The sequence below is a fragment of the Podarcis erhardii genome (genome assembly GCF_964252035.2).
Source record: "Podarcis erhardii genome assembly, chromosome: 12".
In the NCBI taxonomy this organism is placed as follows: Eukaryota; Metazoa; Chordata; class Lepidosauria; order Squamata; family Lacertidae; genus Podarcis; species Podarcis erhardii.
In genome coordinates, this window is record NC_138513.1 from 37871804 (window position 1) to 37893330 (window position 21527).

The 21527-nt window shown below is 45.1% G+C and overlaps 1 protein-coding gene and 1 long non-coding RNA gene across 4 annotated transcripts in view; both read right to left on the bottom strand.

Annotated features, from left to right (window-relative positions):
• Positions 1-2030: 2030 nt before the first annotated feature.
• ENTPD3 (ectonucleoside triphosphate diphosphohydrolase 3) overlaps positions 2031-21527 on the bottom strand; it is a 29211-nt gene continuing 9714 nt past the window's right edge. For 2 of the 3 annotated variants that reach the window (XM_081882156.1, XM_081882158.1), the window contains 7 exons: positions 16365-16515; positions 13721-13880; positions 8487-8717; positions 7313-7585; positions 6646-6756; positions 5732-5869; positions 2031-2290 (listed from right to left, as the gene is read on the bottom strand). In XM_081882156.1, coding sequence (XP_081738282.1) covers positions 2057-2290; positions 5732-5869; positions 6646-6756; positions 7313-7585; positions 8487-8717; positions 13721-13880; positions 16365-16515 — 1298 coding nt within the window. In that variant the 3' untranslated portion in view covers positions 2031-2056. The remainder of the gene's footprint in view (positions 2291-5731; positions 5870-6645; positions 6757-7312; positions 7586-8486; positions 8718-13720; positions 13881-16364; positions 16516-21527) is intronic. The other variant, XM_081882157.1, reaches the window with a different exon arrangement.
• On the bottom strand, positions 2388-3516 carry LOC309325783. The gene is made up of 2 exons (XR_014150001.1): positions 3114-3516; positions 2388-2550 (listed from the first exon to the last, which is right to left on the bottom strand). It is a non-coding gene; the product is annotated as an uncharacterized lncRNA (long non-coding RNA).

Here is a 21527-nt window from a genome sequence, read left to right on the forward strand (position 1 = left end):
ATTATAATGGATGGATGGCGGCTAACAGATTGAGGTTGAATCCTGACAAGACAGAAGTAATGTTTTGGAAGAGGAGCGGGGAGGCGCTGTGGTCTAAACCACCAAGTCTCTTGCTGATCAGAAGTTTGGCGGTTCAAATCTGCACTATGGGGTGAGCTCCCGTTGCTCAGTCCCTGCTCCTGCCAACCTAGCAGTTCGAAAGCACGCCAGCACAAGTAGATAAATAGGTACAGCTGCGGCGGGAAGGTAAACGGCATTTCCGCGTGCTCTGGCTTACGTCATGGTGTTCCGTTGTGCCAGAAGTAGTATAGTCATACTGGCCACATGACCCAGAAAGATGTCTGTGGACAAACGCCAGCTCCCTTGGCCTGAAGCAAGATGAATGCCGCAACCCCATAGTTGCCTTTGACTGCACTTAACTGTCCAGGGGTCCTTTACTTTTTTTTTTTTTTTACTGTTTTTGGGGGACCGGGCGAGCAGGTTCTGAATGGGGTAACTGTGCCCCTGAAGGACCAGGTACGCAGCCTGCCAGCAATTTTGGACTCACAGCTATCCATGGAGGCACAGGTCTACCAGCTCCATCTGGTACGCAGGCTGAGACCCTACCTGCTCATGGACTGTCTCGCCAGAGAGTTGCATGCTCTGGTTATCTCCTGCTTGGACTACTGCAATGTGCTCTACATGGGGCTACCTTTGAAGGTGACCTGGAAACTACAACTAATCCAGAATGCGGCAGCTAGACTGGTGACTGGCAGTGGCCGCCGGGACCATATAACACTGGTCCTGAAAGACCTACATTGGCTCCCAGTATGTTTCCGAGCACAATTCAAAGTGCTGGTGCTGACCTTTAAAGCCCTAAATGACCTCGGCCCAGTATACCTGAAGGAGCATCTCCACCCCCATCGTTCAGCCCAGATACTGAGGTCCAACTCCAAGGGCCTTCTGGTGGTTCCCTCCTTGCAAGAAGTGAGGTTATAGAGAACCAGCCTTCTTGGTAGTGGCACCCGCCCTGTGGAACCACCCTCCCATCAAGGAAATAAACAACTGTGTGACTTTTAAAAGACATCTGAAGGCAGCCCTGTTTAGGGAAATTTTTAGTGTTTGATGCTTTATTGCTTTTTATTATTATTACTATTCTGCTGCTTCTTCTTCCTCTTCTTCTTCTTCTTCTTCTTATTATTATTATTATTACTACAAACGTGAGAACAGAATTTGTCTATCACCCACAGTTCCTGAGTGACCGGTGTATTATATTAGCACTCCTTGTATTGCTCCAGTTCCATTTTCTCTATAGCCTAGCTGAACCCAAAGGGCCTAGACCTGCCTTTTGCAGTATAGAGCTAGTTGCTTTTAGATACCATACATAGTGAATGTACCATTCCAGATCACCGAAAAGAATAAACTGTCAGAATCTTCAGTGGCTGTTGTATGCCTGAAAAGAGAATCAGTTGGGCATGGCAATTGTGATTAATATTGAATTGTTTTGTGGAGAGATGAAAGGGGATCTTGGACAGCATGTAATGAACAGGAAAATTAGCCAAAGTCTTAATAGATAAAGACACTTAAAATGGTTATATGCAATCACGTGATGTTATGATAAGGGCTGATCTGAAAAACCCGGTGATTTGATTGGTTTAGGATGATGTCATTGGATTGCAACTATTAAGACTGCTGTGATCCTTTCATTGGTGAAATGCAATGACATGTGTAATCTGGAAGTGTATAAAAAATAGGGCTTATGATGTGGTTCTTGGCAGCCTCCTCCTTATTTTTTAGGCTGTCCCTATCCGTATTTTTATTTCAATAAGGGCCTTTCTTTTCACTTGGAGCCTGCACCCTTTTGTTTGGGGTTTCTGGGAGGAAATACCTCCAGTCTAGGAACTTCTTTTTGAATTTCTCCAACAGATGCACCAGGGCTTTTTTCTGCCCGTACTTCATTTCGTCTTGTTGCTGCACCAGAATGGCTCAATTCGAAAGCACCCGCCATTTCCCTTATGTCGTAAAACACTGCTTTTTCAAATAAGAGACCGTTCTGTTCTCTCTGTTATGAGCGTATTTATTCTACAGGGAACACGTGGTCGACATGACAGGCGTTCTTTCGCATGCGCGACACCACACACGAATACACAAGGAAGATGAGGCACAGTAACGCCACGGCTGTGAAAAAGAGTAGCAGCCCAGCAAACAGGGAGGGGCTCATGGGGGACAAGATCATATTGCTCTCTGCTGGAATCATGTTGGTGAGGCTGAGCATGTAGCCTAGCGACCAGGCTATGCTGCTGTTATCGACCTGAAACACAGGAAAAGAACAGCAAATTAAGACTCTTCAGATAATAAACCTCAGGGCCATTCTAGAAGATAGAAGATCTGCTTTTCCTATGTACTGTGGGTTGTTGTTTTTTAATATGACCAAAAAAGTTGCTATAAGAAATTAATAGCATATTTTCATACATTTGTGAATAGCAAAACTAGCATGTTGGGTGCATGTAATAAAAGGCCAGTTCACAAATATCTGTATGTGGAAGCAAATCTTCAGCAGATACAGTGGTACTTCGGGTTAAGTACTTAATTCGTTCCGGAGGTCCGTTCTTAACCTGAAGCACCACTTTAGCTAATGGGGCCTCCTGCCGCTGCTGTGCCGCTGGAGCACGATTTCTGTTCTCATCCTGAAGCAAAGTTCTTAACCTGAAGCAATATTTCTGGGTTAACGGAGTCTGTAACCTGAAGTGTATGTAACCCGAGGTACCACTGTATATACAGCCAGGGCTTTTTCGGCTGTGGCTCCGATCTGGTGGAACGCTCTGTCACAAGAGACTAGGGCCCTGCGGGACTTGACATCTTTCCGCTGGGCCTGCAAGACAGAGCTGTTCCACCAGGCCTTTGGCCAGGGCACAGCCTGACTCCCTCCTTCATAGAACTCTAGCCTAATGGTTGCCATCAATTTGATTTGAATTAATTTTATAATGAAATGATTTTAGAAGGTTGTATTATTTTTTTGTTGTTAGCCGCCCTGAGCCCGGCTTCGGCTGGGGAGGGCGGGATATAAATAATTATTATTATTATTATTATTATTATTATTATTATTATTATTATTATTATTATTATCATCCCACCTCTTCCCATTCATTGCATCTTTTCATGTTAACTCCATCTGCATTTGCACACAGACACTGTCCTCAGTGCTCTTGCTAAGAAATAAAGGAGTGGACAGATGGCACAAGTGGGACTATCACCTCTTAATCCAACAATGAACATGTGAAGAGGCTCTGATTCAAACTGAAGATTTTATATGTGACATGAGAGGGTGCATGCACCTGAATCTTATTGCTGTATAATGTTACATGCTCAGCCTGAGACTCTGAACTAGCTCAAAGCTGAAGCTCAGACTGTCTGAAAGGTCAATATGCCAACTAAAAAAATACTCTGGTTAATAATGTTTAAAACAAACAAAATAATGTCAAGAAAGGATTTCCAAAACATGCTCTCCTCTGCCAAAAATAATACGAGCATTTACAGAGCAACTTTTTTTAACAATGCCAAGATATGTTGTAATAATTTCTGGTCATAATACTTTGCTTCTTTAATCTGTTGCAAAATGCAGAGTAAAATTATTTTTTGCTGAATTTTTCCTATGTACTGTGTTGCTTCTTTCGTCGTATCTGCACACGTAGCGGTATTTCTGTAGGAGGGATGAGCAGTATCTTCTGTGCAGGGAGGCAGAGATTACTTGGCTAGCAGGACCATAGGTATTTAATGCTTTCCAAAAGAAAGCAGAATAGACGTTTTAGTCCAGACTGGCCCACTTCAAATGTATTGCGAAATCATGGTTTTCCTTTGCAACAGGTTCGTGGGCTTTGTGCAGCCTGCTCCACTGTTCCCTCTGCCCAATTTAAAAAACAAAGACCATTTTTAAAATTAAATTTAATTTGCTGACTACTCACATATGATCCCTACCAGTGCTTTCTTCCTCTTTTTTCTTTTTTAATAGAAAAAAAGTGCTAGCACCTGCCAGGAAGTTCTTAACGGCAAGCACCACACTTTTAACATTTGAAAAAAAAAAGGTGCCAGAACTGTATACCCTGAAGTACTTCCAGAAAATAGTACTGATCCCTAGGGCAATGCCAAAAGTTTTGGTGTCCCCCATTTGTCCATTAGTATACACTCATATACACACAGGTATATATTTACTGACCACTCCCAAGGGTCCCCTGCTCTGATGCCACACCACCCCTTTCGATGTGCAACCCATGGAGGGTTGGCCAAGGGTCAAGGCATCCCTCTACCTGAAAAAGAAACCTTAGCCACCACCTCAAAAAACCTCAAGCTGCCATCTAACAAAGTCCTGGAGGAGCATTATAGCTCAGTGGTAGAGCAGAGGGTCCCCAGCATCTCTGCATCGGGCTGGAATCTGCATCCCTAGGGGCTGGAAAAGTTTTACACATTACTTGGGAAGACCAGCAAGCTAATGCCAGTGTACTGGAAGAAGCAAAGATCAGCAGTTTCGAAGCAATGATTCTTCAACATCAACTTTGTTGGACTGGTCATGTTGTGCGGATGCCTGATGATGGTCTTCCAAAGCAACTACAGTGGTACCTCGGGTTACATACGCTTCAGGTTACAGACTCCGCTAACCCAGTAATAATACCTCAGGTTAAGAACTTTGCTTCAGGATGAGAACAGAAATCGTGTTCCGGCAGCGCGGCAGCAGCAGGAGGCCCCATTAGCTAAAGTGGTGCTTCAGGTTAAGAACAGTTTCAGGTTAAGAACAGACCTCCGGAACGAATTAAGTACTTAACCCTAAGTACCACTATACAGTGGTACCTCGCAAGACGAAATTAATTCGTTCTGCGAGTTTTTTCGTCTTGCGATTTTTTCGTCTCGCGAAGCACGGACTTTGGAAAAGCTTCAAAAATACCAAAGTCTTCAAAAACCTCAAAAAAGGCTACCACACCGCGTGCTATGAGTTGCTCCTCGAAGTCAAGTCGCAACTGCACCCCCTGAATGCACGGTTTTAAGAAAAAGGAAACAAACTTGCAAGACGTTTTCGTCTTGTGAAGCAAGCCCATAGGGAAATTTGTCTTGCGAAGCAACTCAAAAAACGAAAAACTCTTTCGTCTTGCGAGTTTTTCGTCTTACGAGGCATTCGTCTTGCGAGGTACCACTGTACTCTATTCCCGACTTAAGAATGGAAAGCGAAATACCAGGGGACAACGAAAGAGGTTCAAAGACTCCCTCAAGGCAAATCTTAAAAAATGTAGTACAAACACCGACAATTGGGACTTTACCAAAGTTGTCATGGACTTTGAAGATGCTCGAACTCAGGACAAAAGGGAGAAACGTGCTAAGATGAAGACATGCTTGGCAAACCCTCACCGTGATCAACTCCTATCTGGAAACCTACATCCCCACTGTGGAAGAACATGTGGATCCAGAACTGACTTCCACAGTCACTTACAGACTCACTGTTAAGACTGTGCTCATGGAAGACAATTTTACTCGGCTACAAGTGATCGCCAAAGAAGTAGTGGCTGGAGCAATTGTGTTCACAATAAAGTCAACTGTGTTCCAAATTTATTTTTAATTTTTGCAATGGTTAAGAAACATCTATTGACAACGGCTCTGAGTCCCTAACTTTGTTTTAATCTTTCAAGACTTCCACCCTTAAGACTCCCACCCTAAGACTTCCACTATCTTTTGAGGGGGGGGGGTGAGGGATGGAAGTTAAACTTACTTCCTTCTGAAAGCGGATCTGTGGCCAAGTCTCTGCACTGAACTTATACCCATGTATAAGCAGGTAATAGATGTAGTTAGCTGAAAAGCAGTAAGATTTTGCGTAGATTTCATCAAATTTAGGTATCATGTACGGAAGCTGAAAAACAAAAATGGTTACTCAAAACCAAATCAACAATAATATTTATTTCATTGGGGGAATTTCTACTCTGGCCTTCCGTTGTGATCGAGGTCATTAGGGCAGGTAAAGAAATGGTACTCTGAAAATCCAAGGCAAGACTCTTGGTGTACGGTAATTAGCTGTGAATATGAGTTTGTCAAGGGAAAGAAATACAGCAAGGAAACAATATAAATGTGGAGATCTGCCTGGAACCAATCGTGCCAACTTGTTTTGAAGTGATATATATTATATTTCTAGAGGATACCTGTTAAAACATCTGCTAGAGAACTATATTTTGGTTTTAGTTATTTGTATAGAACTGAGTATGAGAATAATAGAAACATAGAATTGGAAGGGACACTAGTCCAACCCCCTCCAATGCAGGAATATTAGATTTTTGTTTTACCATTCTAACAATAAAAATAAAAAGCATGATCCAGCAACATTTAAACACTTGCATCTAGATAATTTGGCTAGATAATTCTCAGCATTAGGAACATGCTTCTGTTGTCAAGTTTCAGAGTCTGAATCTAAATTTTATGAAAAGCAAGACATATTTACTTGGAAGTAAGTCTCATGGTAAATAGTGGGAATTATTCACAGGAAAGTGTGCGTTGGAATGCAGCCTAAATAAATTTTGTCCTGTCATCTTTTCCCCTTAAGCATTCCGATGAATGAGAGTGTTTAGTTTTGCACAGGTATAGCAAACTTTTGTCAACAGTTCCCTTCTACGAGTTCAGAAGATTGATACAGACCTGATTCCAATTCTGTGAACATAATGTCCACATGCTTGAATTAAAATCAGCCAGTGAAAATTCTCCAGTTAAATTCAGAGCATTGACTGTGTAGTAAAATCCAGAAAAGGCCTATGGATTAAGGCAGGTAAAAGTTAGACCTCAACTGTGGTTTTAATTTTTTTTCTTATTTATTTACTATTTTACAAAAACAAAAGCAGGACAGAAATGAAATGGGATAAAATCTGTAAACACACAAACATGTGTATGTCTAGAAACATGATTCTAAACAATAGTTCACCAAATTTCCTTTAGAGCAGAACATGGGAAACAACAAATTGGGCTATTATCCTGCATGTTATTCCAGAAATTTATTAATAAGACCCCTTTTCCAATGAACATTTATTTTCTTGAAAACTCCTTATTTAGCTCTTATCTGGGAAATCATTATTATCTAAGTTCCCTCCCCTGTTCATCCAATAATAGCAATCAACTTTTCAACTTATCTCTTTTTCAACTTATCTCTTAATCATACATAACATGATTATTTGGGGGAATTCAGATAAGCGATATCCTGTAATTTCTTGAATAGTTTCCAGTTGTAAAGAAATGCTGACTACACAACTACACATACATACACACATACACAGACGAACAGCACAATAAGCACCAGGCAAATAAAACGTACCACAAAGTTCCCTTTAACCTTTGGCTGATAGACGCCATTAAATGAACAGTCTTCCTTCCCCCTGCAACTTGCGAAATCAAATAACTTGGATACGGCTTCCCCGCACAGAGCTGGATCTCCACTTCCAGTGACATTTACAAGCTGGTCTGGGTTGTCGTTTTCTGGCCTTAGAAATGCCGTGCAGAGGCTGCCGTACAAGTATTTCGTGGTTACAACAGTTTTATAATTCCGAGGATAGCATGGGTTATTGATCCTGGATTTATCACCTGAATTCTGGCAGTTGACAAACAATAAACAAACGAGAAGGTTTTAAACAGGAGGGATAATTTCGACAGGAGTTATTGTTACAGGCAACGTCACTAAAATAGGCCGTATGTTTTGCATTTTCCCCTTTCCAACATGCATCCATAAAGGGAGGCAGCTTTGCAGTAGAAAAACCTCCCCCAATGCTTCTCTGAATTCCACCTTTCTGAAGTTGCTTTGGCTTAATAAAAACCACTGGGTTTTTGTTACATCAGCTTTTGACTTCCTGTTTTCTAGTCTCTCCATCTTCCCCTGTGGCCAGTAACTCGGACTGATATAACTTAGATTGTCAATCGCTTTTTTTCCTTTTTCTTTTTTTGTGTGTTGTCTTAAAAAAGTTCAACCATTCCTAAAATGACTTTTGGGCACGTCCCGCTTTTTACTTTTTGAAAGAAGACTGCTGATTGAATCTCCACTGCTCCAGGCTTTTTGTTATGAGAAAATGGCAAACAAGCCATGCAAACTGTTATGTACTGAAGTTCTCACCCTGGGCCAGCAGGGGGATACTGTAGATAGTTATGCAAATGAAGGATCGAAAGTGACGTTCAGTGATTGGATAGTTTTAGCAGGGGGATACTGTAGATAGTTATGCAAATGAAGGATCGAAAGTGACGTTCAGTGATTGGATAGTTTTAGAAAGTTGCTACAGTAACGTTGTACTGGAGCTCTGTATAAGCAGGCTGACTGAGCCCTTCAGTTCAGTTCTGTTCTGGCCTCTGAATAAAGAAGAGCTGTTTGAAGAATCGCTGTGTCGTCTGATATGTTCACCCACAACTTAACACAAACTGTTTGTTCCACCACTGAACTCTGTACCCTTCTCTGCATTCAAGAAGCAGACCATCCTAGCAGAAGAGCATTCCCTCAGCCGTACCTGTAGTATCGATGCCAGCAGTTTTTTCTCTGCTTCATCTCTCCCGTAACACTGGAAGCTGTGCGTGTACACGCTGTATTCATAGCCATACAGCTGCACTGGCAGTGTGCTGTTGGTCGTGTCGCCGGTCTCATCGGGGATGAACGATATTTGGGTGGAGGCCCCTCCTAAATCGAGGGCACCCGTGGTCTCTGCTCCGTGGGGATGGACCCAAGCCCTCCAAAGGTTTCTCTGGAAAGAAAGAAGGTAGATTTTGTTATCTACTGAAGTTCTCACCCTGGGCCAGCAGGGGGATACTGTAGATAGTTATGTAAAGGATTGAAAGTGACGTCCAGTGATTGGATAGTTTGTATGCAAATGAAGGATTGAAAGTGACGTTCAGTGATTGGATAGTTTTAGAAAGTTGTTACAGTAACAAGGTACTGGAGCTCTATGTAAGCAGGCTGACTGAGGCCTTCAGTTCAGTTCTGTTCCAGCTTACAAATAAAGAGCTGCTTGGAAGAATTGCTGTGTCGTCTGATATGTTCGCCCACACTTAACAGATTTGACATCCCGGGCCTCCATAGGGCTCTGCTCTCCTGTCTAAACTTCCCTTCTGAGTTTACAGGGCGTCACGAAACTGTGCTGAGATCGATGCGGAAAGCGCTCCCCAGATCGCCTGTGGGAGCCATATAAATCAGAATGTTCTTCCAAAGAATGAAGCCAAAGAAGTAGCAAGACGCTGTCACAACAAGAGTGTGGAATAGTATAGTTCACCCTACGTACATTTGATCAGTGTGTTTGGGGCGCCACCAGTTTCACTTAGGAAAATATGCCAACCAGGCCTGTATCGCGAGCCAAATGTGTAGGCAAAGATGCTCAGCCCGTGCACAGTCAGCACCACAATGCTGAAACCAACAGGACGGGCCAGTTCCAGGTTTGAGGGGGCATTGGGCAAAGTGTTCCCCACAGTCTGTGGGCCCTGGCAAGCTTACCTGGCCATAAAACAATGAACAGGGTGATGATACAATGACTACTCCAATCGACACAATACAGTGGTGCCTCGCAAGACGAAATTAATTCGTTCCGCAAGTCTCTTCGTCTTGCGAGTTTTTCGTCTTGCGATGCACGGTTTTCCATAGGAATGCATTGAAAATCAATTAATGCGTTCCTATGGAAACCGCCTTCCCCCGACCTCTTCTGGCGGGCGGCATTTTAAAATCGCCCGGGACAGCGGAGGACTTCTCCGCTGTCCGGGCGATTTAAAAGCCCCTGGGAAGGCAAGCAGGGGGGACAAAGACTTTTGCCCCCCGCCTGCCTTCAGAAGAGGTCCAGGACAGGCTTCGCAGACCTCTCCGCAAGCAGCGGGAGCGCTCCTCAGGCTTCGCGGCCCCGCCGCCCGGCTTCGGGACATCGTTCCGATGCCAGGCGGCGGGGGGAGGCTTTCTCGCCCCGCCGCCCGGCATCGGGACGATGCCCCGAAGCCGGGCGGCGGGGGGAGGCGTTCCTGCCCCGCCGCCCGGCATCGGGACGATGCCCCGAAGCCGGGCGGCGGGGGGAGGCTTTCCCGCCCCGAAGCCGGGCGGCGGGGGGAGGTTTTCCCGCCCCGAAGCCGGGCGGCGGGGGGAGGCTTTCCCGCCCCGAAGCCGGGCGGCGGGGGGAGGCGTTCCCGCCCCGCCGCTCGGCTTCGGGACATCGTTCCGATGCCGGGCGGCGGGGGGAGGCGTTCCCGCCTCGCTGCCCGGCATCGGGGCATCCTTCCGAAGCCCGGCGGCGGGAGGAGGTGTCCCCGCCCCGCCGCCAGGCTTCGGAGGAGGTCCGAGGACAGCGGGGAAGACGAGCTGCGCTTCCCCACTGTCCCGGAGATTTCCCTATGGGCTGTCGTCTTGTGAAGCAAGCCCATAGGGAAATTCGTCTTGCGAAGCGCCTCCAAAACGGAAAACCCTTTTGTCTAGCGGGTTTTCCGTCTTGCGAGGCGTTCGTCTTGCGGGGCACCACTGTATAATATCACCAAGGAAACTGGTGATGAAAGCAAACAATAAACGTCCATAGAAATGGCAAAAGCAGTTTATTTCCCAAATAGGTTTTATCTTGAACAACTGCAAATGCAGTAAATGAAGAGTTCACTTATGATATATCAGTGGTTCAGTGCTCATTTCTTCTCTTTCCAAAATAGGTTTTATCTTGAACAATTGCAAACGCAGTAATGAAGAGTCCACTTGTGATATACCAGTGGTTCAGTCTTGGATGTTGTTCTGGTAATCAGAAGTTTCATCGCTAAAGAATCCTCTGACATTGCGATGTGAGTGGCACTGTGGTCTAAACCACCGAGTCTCTTGGACTTGCCGATCAGAAGGTTGGCAGTTTGAATCAGCGCAACGGGGTGAGCTCCCGTTGCCAGGGGCGTAGGAAGGGGAGCGGTAGGGGCAGTTTGCCCCAGGTATCATCCCAGGTGGGTGTGACAAAATCCCCCCAGGGCAGATCACCGCCACACCGATTGCACCCCCGGCGGATTGCCGCAGCAACAATCAACACCCTCTGGGGGGACCACCGCCACATCAATCATCATCCCCCCAGCGGACCGTCGCTGCGCCAATCGGACAAACGCCAGCTTCCTCGGCCTGAAAGCGAGATTAGCGCTGCAACCCCATAGTCGCCTTTGACTGAAGTTAACTGTCCAGGGGTCCTTTACCTTTTCCTTTTTACCTCTGACATCGTCCTCTTTCTCTGCTCCTCCCGATGGAAACATGCAGATGGAGCCAAATACAGTGGTACCTCGGGTTACATATGCTTCAGGTTACAGACTCCGCTAACCCAGAAATAATACCTTGGGTTAAGAACTTTGCTTCAGGATTAGAACAAAAATCGTGCTCCGGCGGCGCGGCGACAGCAGGAGGCCCCATTAGCTAAAGTGGTGCTTCAGGTTAAGAACAGTTTCAGGTTAAGAACGGACCTCTGGAATTAATTAAGTTCTTAACCCGAGGTACCACTGTATACCGCTGCTTTAAGTCGTGGACATACTGTCTTCTTTTGTATATTATTTACTACAAAGCTCAATGACTAAGCTCTTTATCAACAAAACGTTGGATTATGAGCACTGAACCACTACTATGTCACAAGTGGACTCTTCATTTACTGCGTTTGCAATTGTTCGTGATAAAATAGTTGCCCAGGCTTCCATGGCATCAGTGGCACCGCTCTGAGCAGCCCCTGGTAGCTAGGTCTAGCTGTCCTTTTGATTTCCCACAATAACCCAGAGCAACGCTACATCAGGTGCATTGTGGGAAAGCTGGCTAGATCTGGCTGTCTGGCACTGCTCAGTGCCAGGCCAGAAAAATAATGCCACCCCTCAAATCAGCGGACATCATCAGTGGCCTCTGTCAGGGCACTAGTACCGTGGCAACTTGGCCAACTGTTATCACCACTCCTATCAACAGAGCTCCTTATTCTGTGCACGGGGAAAGAGTTCCCTATGGGATTTTGCCGTACATAGGGACAGGGCTATTGTGCCATTGTTCCCTCTGTTCCCGGTTTGGTGTTTTAGCACCAAAGGATGAAAGGAAGATTGCTCCACTGGAAGAACTGGGGAACCTGGGAAGGGCATGGCTTAGGAGGACATTGAGTGTGGAATGTAAACCACAAAGTTGCATCTGCAAGTGTGATCAGGGTGTCTTAGGGTGGTGGTGACTGTTGTAATGTGCTTGGCTTATTCTGGAGTGAGGATTGCCTACAATTTAAAACTTCTGTGAAATTTAGAGGGGTTTCCTTTGCCCTGGGCAAGCTACCTTTGAAGGTGACTCAGAAACTGCAACTAATCCAAAATGCAGCAGCTAGACTGGTGACGGGGAGCGGCCGCAGGGACCGTATAACACTGGTCCTGAAAGACCTACACTGGCCCCCAGTTTGCTTCCAAGCACAATTCAAGATGTTGGCACTGACCTTTAAAGCCCTAAACCAGGGGTCTGCAACCTGTGGCCCATGAGCCACAAATCGTTTAAATGGCCCACGAGCCGCTCCCGAACCGAGCCGCCCACTTGGCGTGTCCCCACACTTCACTAAACTGGCACAGCGCAGAACGGGGACTTCACAGCGCAGTGCCAGAAATCACGTCTGTGCAGACACAAACGCCAAAATTTGCGTCTGCGCAGATGTGATCCGGCCCACGGGAGTGAACTGGCCCAGGTGAGGTAAACACTGCCCTAAACGGTCTCGGCCCTGTATATCTGAAGGAACGTCTCTACCCCCACTGAGGTCCAGCTCCAAGGGCCTTCTGGTGGTTCCCTTACTGCGAGAAACGAAGTTACACGAAACCAGGTTGAGGGCCTTCTCGGCAGTGGCACCCTCCGTGTGGAACATCCTCCCACCAGATGTCAAACAGATAAACAACTACACAACTTTCTGACGACATCTGAAGGCAGCTCTGTATAGGGAAGTTTTTAGTGTTTTATTATGCTATTATTATTATTATTATTATTATTATTATTATTATTATTTATACCCCGCCCATCTGGCTGGGTTTCCCCAGCCACTCTGGGCAGCTTCCAGCAAAATATAAAAAATAATAAAATGTCAAATGTTTAAAACTTCCTCACAGTCTGCAGGCAGGTAGGGTCTCAGCCGGCGTACCAGATGGAATTTATAGACAGCTGCCCTGGACACAGAATTGACCTGTGCCTCCATGGGCAGCTGTAAGTCCAAAATGATTCCCAGGCTGCGCACCTGGTCCTTCAGGGGCACAGTTACCCCATTCAGGACCAGGGAGTCCCCCACACCCGCCCGTCCCCTGTTTCCCCAAAACAGTACTTCTGTCTATATTTGTTGGAAGCTGCCCAGAGTTGCTGGGGCAACTGAGTCAGATGGGCGAGGTATAATAAAACAACAACAACAACAACAACAACAACAACAACAACAACAACAACAACAACAACAACAACAACTTTAAATGGGTGTTGTTATTTTAAGAACATGACTGAATGTCATCCCCTTATATGATGTTTTATGCCTTTAACAGGAGAGACCAGTTTGCTAGGTAAAACAGAAGACTAATTCAAGGCAGGAACCTTTGCTATAAAGATAATCTTAGTACTACAACCACAGTTTTAGGTGGCTGTATATATATATATGTATATATGCATACATCGTACCACAATCTTCCCTTGCCTGGGGGTTATGCTAATCTCAGCGTACATCCGTTCAAACACTAGCAACTCATCAAAGAATAGTATGCAATAAAACATGCAGATTTTTCCACGCACCTCCAAGAAATTGCCCATTAAATAGTTGGCTGTTATCCATCCGTACACCCCTTCCTCTTGCCCGGTTATGATTTGAGTGCCCCTAAATTCAAAGGGCAGGGCTGCGAAGTACTTTTGAATGCTCCGAAGGACTTCATGGGCCGCTGATTCATTTTGCAACCTAAGCAAGTCACAAGGATACAAGACGCTGAGTGGCCGAAAGGAGACGTTTGCCCTTCGTCATCTGCCAAAACTAGTGACTAGACTTGGCAAGTCAAGGGTTGATTCATACATGCATGTACATCACTTAATTATTCAACACTGGATGGTCCAAGGAAATGTGTGGGCTGCTTTCATGGGAAAATACCAGGTCCAAAATGATAGCAGGGGATATGAATGTTCTACTTGTAGTGATCACTTTGTGGCGGCTGGTCCACACATCAATAGTCAATGCTCTGGTTTGCACATTACAGTAAAGGTAAAGGGACCCCTGACTGTTAGGTCCAGTCGTGACCGACTCTGGGGTTGCGGCGCTCATCTCGCTCTGTAGGCCAAGGGAGCCAGCGTACAGCTTCCGGGTCATGTGGCCAGCAGGACTAAGCCGCTTCTGGTGAACCAGAGCAGTGCACAGAAACGCCGTTTACCTTCCCGCCGGAGCAGTACATATTTATCTACTTGCACTTTGACGTGCTTTCGAACTGCTAGGTGGGCAGGAGCAGGGACCGAGCAACGGGAGCTCACCCCGTTGTGGGGATTCGAAGCGCCAACCTTCTGATCAGCAAGTCCTAGGCTCTGTGGTTTAACCCACAGCGGTAGTTAATGACTTACCATGAATGTGCATATCTGGGCTGTGAGTCCCCTTGCCACTCACGCAGAGAGAAAACAAACCATGAATTCTGGTTTAGCTGAACAACACACCATCAGTTGTTTTGACCCCCCCCCAAAAAAAGAAGTCCCACAATCAGTATGCCGAAAAACTAACCATGGCTATAGATTGGGGTTTGTTGGGAGCATCTAAGTTCTGGTTTATGAATCCTGGTTTATATGTGATGCTAGGCAAAGATCATGGTTTGTTTTCTTTTCTATTATTATTATTATTATTATTATTATTATTATTATTATTATTAACCCCACCACCGAGACCACAGAGAGGACTGTGTGTCATGAGGGGCAGAGCCTCCATCTCTGAGGTTGTCCCCCCCTCAATCTCCAGGTTGCAGATTCTACCATTCTGCTTGTCTCAGTCATGGTCTCCTGAACTTGGGCCTCCAGCTGTTTTGGGACTACAGTTCCCATCATCTCTTGCTAGCTAGGGATGATGGGAGTTGTAGTCCGAAAACAGCTTTGGGAAACCCTGGTCTAAGCAACGAACATCAGCATAGCCTGAATTGTGCCAAAATGCTTCAGGGAATGGGTGCCAAGCAAAACCACACCAGGGAAAAAAATATGCTGTGCATCTTATTTATACGGATTAATCACTGGTGTGTGTGTTTAGTATAATCTATGTGCCCTTGCCGCGGGACCACATTCATCCAGTGCTTTACCAACTGCACTGGCTCCCGGTGGAATACAGGGTCAGGTTTAAGGTGCTGGTTTTAACCTTTAAAGCCCTATACGGCCTAGGACCCTTGTACTTATGGGACCACCTCTCCTGGTATGCCCTGCGAAGGACCTTACGGTCCACAAATAATAATATCTTGGAGGTCCCGGGCCTCAAGGAAGTTAAACTGGCCTGAACCAGGGCCAAGGACTTTTCGGCTTTGGCCCCAGCTTGGTGGAAAACTCTACCGCAGGAGACCAGGGCCCTGGGGGACTTGACATCTTTCTGCAGGGCCTGCAAGACGGAGCTGTTCTGCCTGGGCTTCGGTCCGGGCCCAGTTTGACCCCTTTCTATGGGACCCTGTAAGTTACCTCTTTGGCCCTTTAATCGGCTCATGTGGGACCAACATGGATAGCCGGTCCTGATGAATACTTGAGGTTCCTCACCCCTATGTTGTAATTTGTGGGCAATCATTTAATTTTATCCTGATTCTAATTTTTAAGCTGTATTTTAATCAATTGTTTGATTGTGTTTTAATGTATTTGATGTTATCCACCCTGAGCCCAGTCTTGGCCGGGGAGGGCGGGTTATAAATAAAAAATTACTGACTTACTTACATTGGCCGTTATCTATACTATTTGTCAACACTTAAAAGAAAAATTTTATACAACCACTGGCACATGCACAACAACAAGTGCAGGCTGTTGTCAGGTATGCAACATGGGCCAAGCCCCCACTCTCTCCCTCCTCCCTGGTTGTGGCAGCCCATGGCACAAAGTCCTTGTTTGCCCCCTCCCCCCAAGATTACACATTTATTACAAAATATTCAGGAACACTCCGATCTGGGATCAACTGTCTTCTACAAGGCAGTCAATAGTCACAACAAGTTGAATCTGAGGGAAGATTCTACTCACCAGCAATACCCCCTGGGAAAATCCAAATCCCTCTTTGGTTTATGGGCGTTGTCTTAACATGCTCATATCTATTAATCCCCATAGACTGATAGATTTTAAGGCAAGGATGAGAAGACTTTGTCATGAATAATTTTCCCCGGCTTTATCCACTTAACAATGGACAAAACGATACACACAACACATCAGCGTCTGCTGTGGTTTCCAACCATACCTCAGAAGTCTCATGCCGGCTGTGGCTCCCAGGTAGACAGGTGTGGTTGTATGTAAGTGCAATGGAATTTTCTCCTTTACTTTATTCATGCAATCATTAATGGGCTTAGCAATTTCTTGAGGGTTGCTTGCATAGCTGGATATCCCAGGACCTAGTAGAAGGGGGTTAATGGATTCAGTTTTGTTACTCACCAAGACTTTTACTATTCCGCTCTATCTTTAAGCTAGTGTCATTCTGAGCACTTTTGTTTCTTTATTTGGAAAGCAAATAAATAAAGTTAGTAAGTAAACAGTGTGTAGGAACACTTGAACATTACAGTGATCATAGAACCATAGAATTCTAGATGCAGAGAAGGCCTTTGACAACGTTTAATGGACTTTCATGAAAAAAACTATTGAGATTATGAACTTCGGAAAGTCATTTCTTAGAGAAATTGATGCAATTTATTCTGACCAACAGACAATACTGATAGTAAACAATGTAATAAGAGGAAAATGTAAAATAATGAAAGGGACGAGACAGGGATGTCCCCTGTCACCATTATTGTTTATTAGTTTTAGAGACCCTGGCTAGAAGCATAAGATCAGATGAAAAAATAAAAGGAATAGCAGTAAGTTATAAAGCATATAAGCTAAAGGCATTTGCAGATGACCTTGTGTAGAAGACCCTTTGACTAGTATACTGAACAGATTCTTAAGTTTGGAAAAGTAGCAGCTTTTAAATTAAACAAAAGTAAAACGAAAGTATTGGTGAAAAATGTGATGGAGCAATATAAAAAAGACCCACAACAAGTAACATAACTGACAATTGAGAAGAAAGTTACCGTAAGTATTTAGGAGTATGGATAACAGCTAAGAATATAAATATTTTTAAAGATGGAACCATAGAATTGTCGAGTTGGAAGGGGCCCATTGGGTAACCACAAGTCATTTTATTACTGTCGATGACCAATATCAAGCCTAGGGTCATCTAGTCCCAAATAATGCACGATCAAATATATAAGATGTTGGAAGTATGTAAGAAGTGTCATGTGTCATGTTTCATGTTTCAGGCAGGCTTCATTCCTCCATGCTGTGCCCCAGTCCACGGGATTTCAAGTGATGGATTGTAAAGCTTATCCCTGTTCCTCCCAGTGGCATAGCATGGGTTGCCAGTGGCCCGGGCCACACAGAGGCAGAAGGGAGGGGAATGGAGGGAGTACGCATGCACATTCAGCTGCCTAATGGCACCCGCGTCACCCAGGAGATCACAGCCTGAGAGATAAGAAAAGGCAACCTGTTCCATTGTCTGGAGAGTTCACTTCCTGGTTTGCATGGAGAAGCCGTTTTCAATGGAGACCAGCATCTAATCATTTCTGTTTCAAATTATAATTGCTTTAATTCATTCCTATGTAAACCACTTAGCGAGGTGTATTATTATTTTTACCCTACAAGTGGCACATTACATTCCTAAAATAAGAACCTAAAATAAAAGGGGGGGTGTCTTTCTGTAGCTATTTTTCCTCCACCCGCATGTGTGATTTACAGCAGTATAACAGCTCTGGCTGATGAAACTGAAACCTAATATCCATTTTGGCCTGGGAGAAATCCAGATGGGTGGCCCTTAAAAGTTAAAAACACATAAGCACATAAGCAATCAGGGTGAGAATTTTGCTTCAGATTTAAATAAATAGATTATGCCGAAATGGCAAAAATGACCAGAAGAATCAGAAGTCCGGAAGACCAAAATTTTAATAAAGAATGGGGAAAATATATAATTTATCTTAAAAACCACCGTAAACAGTTAAAATTGTTAGTAGGATTGGAATAGCACCTGTGGTTTACTGGTGAATTTTGGATATAATGGAGATGTAAAAGATTTGGATTATTATAAAAGATGCAGGAGGAAATGACTAACAATAGGACCCACAAAGAGGAGGAGGGAAATCCAGGAGATTCTGTGGGATCTATGTTGTAAGTTGGATATGTAATTGTAAAACTGTAATTAGAAAAACTAAACAATTTTGCTTCAGATTACAGCAGAGCCGAAATGATCCTGCCTTTAATTAGTTTTTTTTAAAAAACCAAACCAATCCCACAAAGCCCATAATTTTCAGACAGGACTCTATTTGCAGGCTTTGGTTCCTATATATATTTCCATTCCTGTAGTACAAAAAGCTTGGAAAGAACTTCAGATGCTCTTTCTGAAATGACACGACCTAATTGCATGCATGAAAGGATTTGCTCAGGAGTTTGTACCCATCAATTGAAAATCTCACTTTGCTGAACAGCAACCTGGGTGGCACTGTGGGTTAAACCACAGAGCCTAGGGCTTGCCGATCAGAAGGTCGGCGGTTCGAATTCCCGTGACGGGGTGAGCTCCCATTGCTTGGTCCCTGCTCCTGCCAACCTAGCAGTTCGAAAGCACGTCAAAGTGCAAGTAGATAAATAGATTACCTTCCCACTCTGGCGGGAAGGTAAACGGCGTTTCTGTGCGCTGCTCTGGTTCGCCAGAAGCAGCTTAGTCATGCTGGCCACATGACCCAGAAGCTGTACGCCGGCTCCCTCGGCCAATAAAGCGAGATGAGCGCCGCAACCCCAGAGTCGGCCATGACTGGACCTAATAGTCAGGGGTCCCTTTACCTTTTAACCTTTGATTAAAAGAGTCTGTGCCTCAAAAGAGAAGAAGGAGAGGGAAACCGTGATCCATGCAGAGAAAACCCCACGGTTTAAGCAAAATTTAAAGCCTAGGTAGGCACTATCTTGTAGGAAATAACAATGGAAGGGTTAGTCATGAGATACAGCGAGTTAGCGTTCATGTTGAAGCAGGCGACCTCGAGAGTCAACCTTACTCAGATTAACTGACCTCACAGGGGCGTTGTGAGAATTAGGGAACAAAGTAAGGGAAGAACCCTGGCACACTTTGGAGTTATAGTGGATTAAAAAATGAACATAAGGAGAGGCTGCTGTATCAAGCCAATAGCCCATCTAGTCCAGGATTCTGTTTGCAAAAGCCAAACAGATACCCGGGGAAAACCTGCAAAAAAAGGATTCAAGCATGAGAGAATTGTCCCCTCCTGCAGTTTCCAGCCACGTGCCTTCATATGCAATGACCATCATCATTGTTCTAACATCGTTGTTCTAATCCAGAATGAGGAGGCTAGACTGGTGACTGGGGGTGGCCGCCAGGACCACATAACACCGGTCCTGAAAGACCTACATTGGCTCCCAGTACGTTTCCGAGCACAATTCAAAGTGTTGGTGCTGACCTTTAAAGCCCTAAACGGCCTTGGTCCAGTATATCTGAAGGAACGTCTCCACCCCCATCATTCAGCTCGGACACTGAGGTCCAGCTCTGAGGGCCTTCTGGCAGTTCCCTCATTGTGAGAAGTGAGGTTACAGGGAACCAGACAGAGGGCCTTCTCGGTAGTGGCGCCCGCCCTGTGGCGCCCTTCTGATGTGAAGGAAATAAGCAGCTATCTTCTCTTTAAAAGACATCTGAAAGCAGCCCTGTTTAGGGAAGTTTTTAATATTTAATGCTGTATTGTTTTTAACACTTGATTGGAAGCCGCCCAGAGTGGCTGGGGAAACTCAGCTAGATGGGCAGGGTATAAATAATAAATTATTATTATTATTATTATTATTATTATTATTATTATTATTAGCAGCAGAGAATGCAGATGATTTCGATCTGCCGCTGCCACTGCCGTCCCCGCTTGCTAATCTGTCACATTTTGAAATGCCACAGACACGCAAATGGCAAGTCGTGCACGATTTCCACCCTACTACATGACGCACCAACTTCCCACGCCCATTTGGAACAGCAAAACCTGTCCCTGAGTCATTTGCCCAGCCAATACCTCCCCACTGAGAAGCCCGCCCCAATACAGGAAGGCTGCTTCAATTGCTTTGCCTGCCGTTGTATTTTGATTTAGAGCCGTGGCAGGAGAATTCAGCCACTAATTGCTTAATTTTGGGGTTGGTTGTTGCATTTCATTCACTTATTGTGTAAAGCGCTGTGATTAATAATAAAAAATAAAATACAAATAACACTTTGAAAGCACTATCGTACAAACAGTCATGGCTTCACCCAAAGAATCCTGGGAACTGTTGTGTGTTGTTGTTGTTGTTAATCGAGTTTATATACCGCCCTATACCCGGAGGTCTCAGAGCGGTTCACAGACAAAATCACAACATATATAATCAGAATAAAAACAACAACCCAATAACATCCCCCCAGAAAAGTGGGTATAGGAGTTTAAAAGGGTATAGGATGTCAAACAGATCAATCAAAGGCCTAGTTAGAAAGGAACGTTTTTGCCTGGCACCAAAAGGTGTATAATGAAGGCACTAGGCGAACTTCCCTGGGGAGAGCAGTCCACAGACAGGGGGCCACTGCAGAGAAGGCCCTGTTCTTGTGTTGCCACCCTCTGCACCTCTCGAGGAGGGGCACACGAAGGAGGGCCTCAGAAGATGATCTCAGGGTCCGGGTAGGTTCATATGGGAAGAGGCGGTCTTTGAGGTATTGCGGTCCTGAGCCGTTTCAGGCTTTATACAGTGGTACCTCGGGTTAAGTACTTAATTTGTTCCGGAGGTCCATTCTTAACCTGAAACTGTTCTTAACCTGAAGCACCACTTTAGCTAATGGAGCCTCCTGCTGCCGCGGCACCGCAGGAGCACGATTTCTGTTCTTATCCTGAAGCAATGTTCTTAACCCGAGGTAATATTTCTGGGTTAGCGGAGTCTGTAACCTAAAGCGTATGTAACCTGAAGCGTCTGTAACCCAAGGTACCACTGTAGGTCAAAACCAGCACTTTGAATTGAGCCCGGAAATTCATTGGTAGCTAGTTTAGTCAGACCAGGATCGGTGTAATATGTTCAAACCGTCTTGCTCCACTGAGTAACCTGACCGCTGAATTCTGCACTAGCTGACGTTTCTGAACCGTCTCCAGAGGCAGCCCTGCATATCATAGAATCATAGAGTTGGAAGAGACCACAAGGGCCATCGAGTCCAACCCCCTGCCAAGCAGGAAACACCATCAGAGCACTCCTGACCTATGGTTGTCAAGCCTCTGCTTAAAGACCTCCAAAGAAGGAGACTCCACCACACTCCTTGGCAGCAAATTCCACTGTTGAACAGCTCTTACTGTCAGGAAGTACTTCCTAATGTTTAGGTGGAATCTTC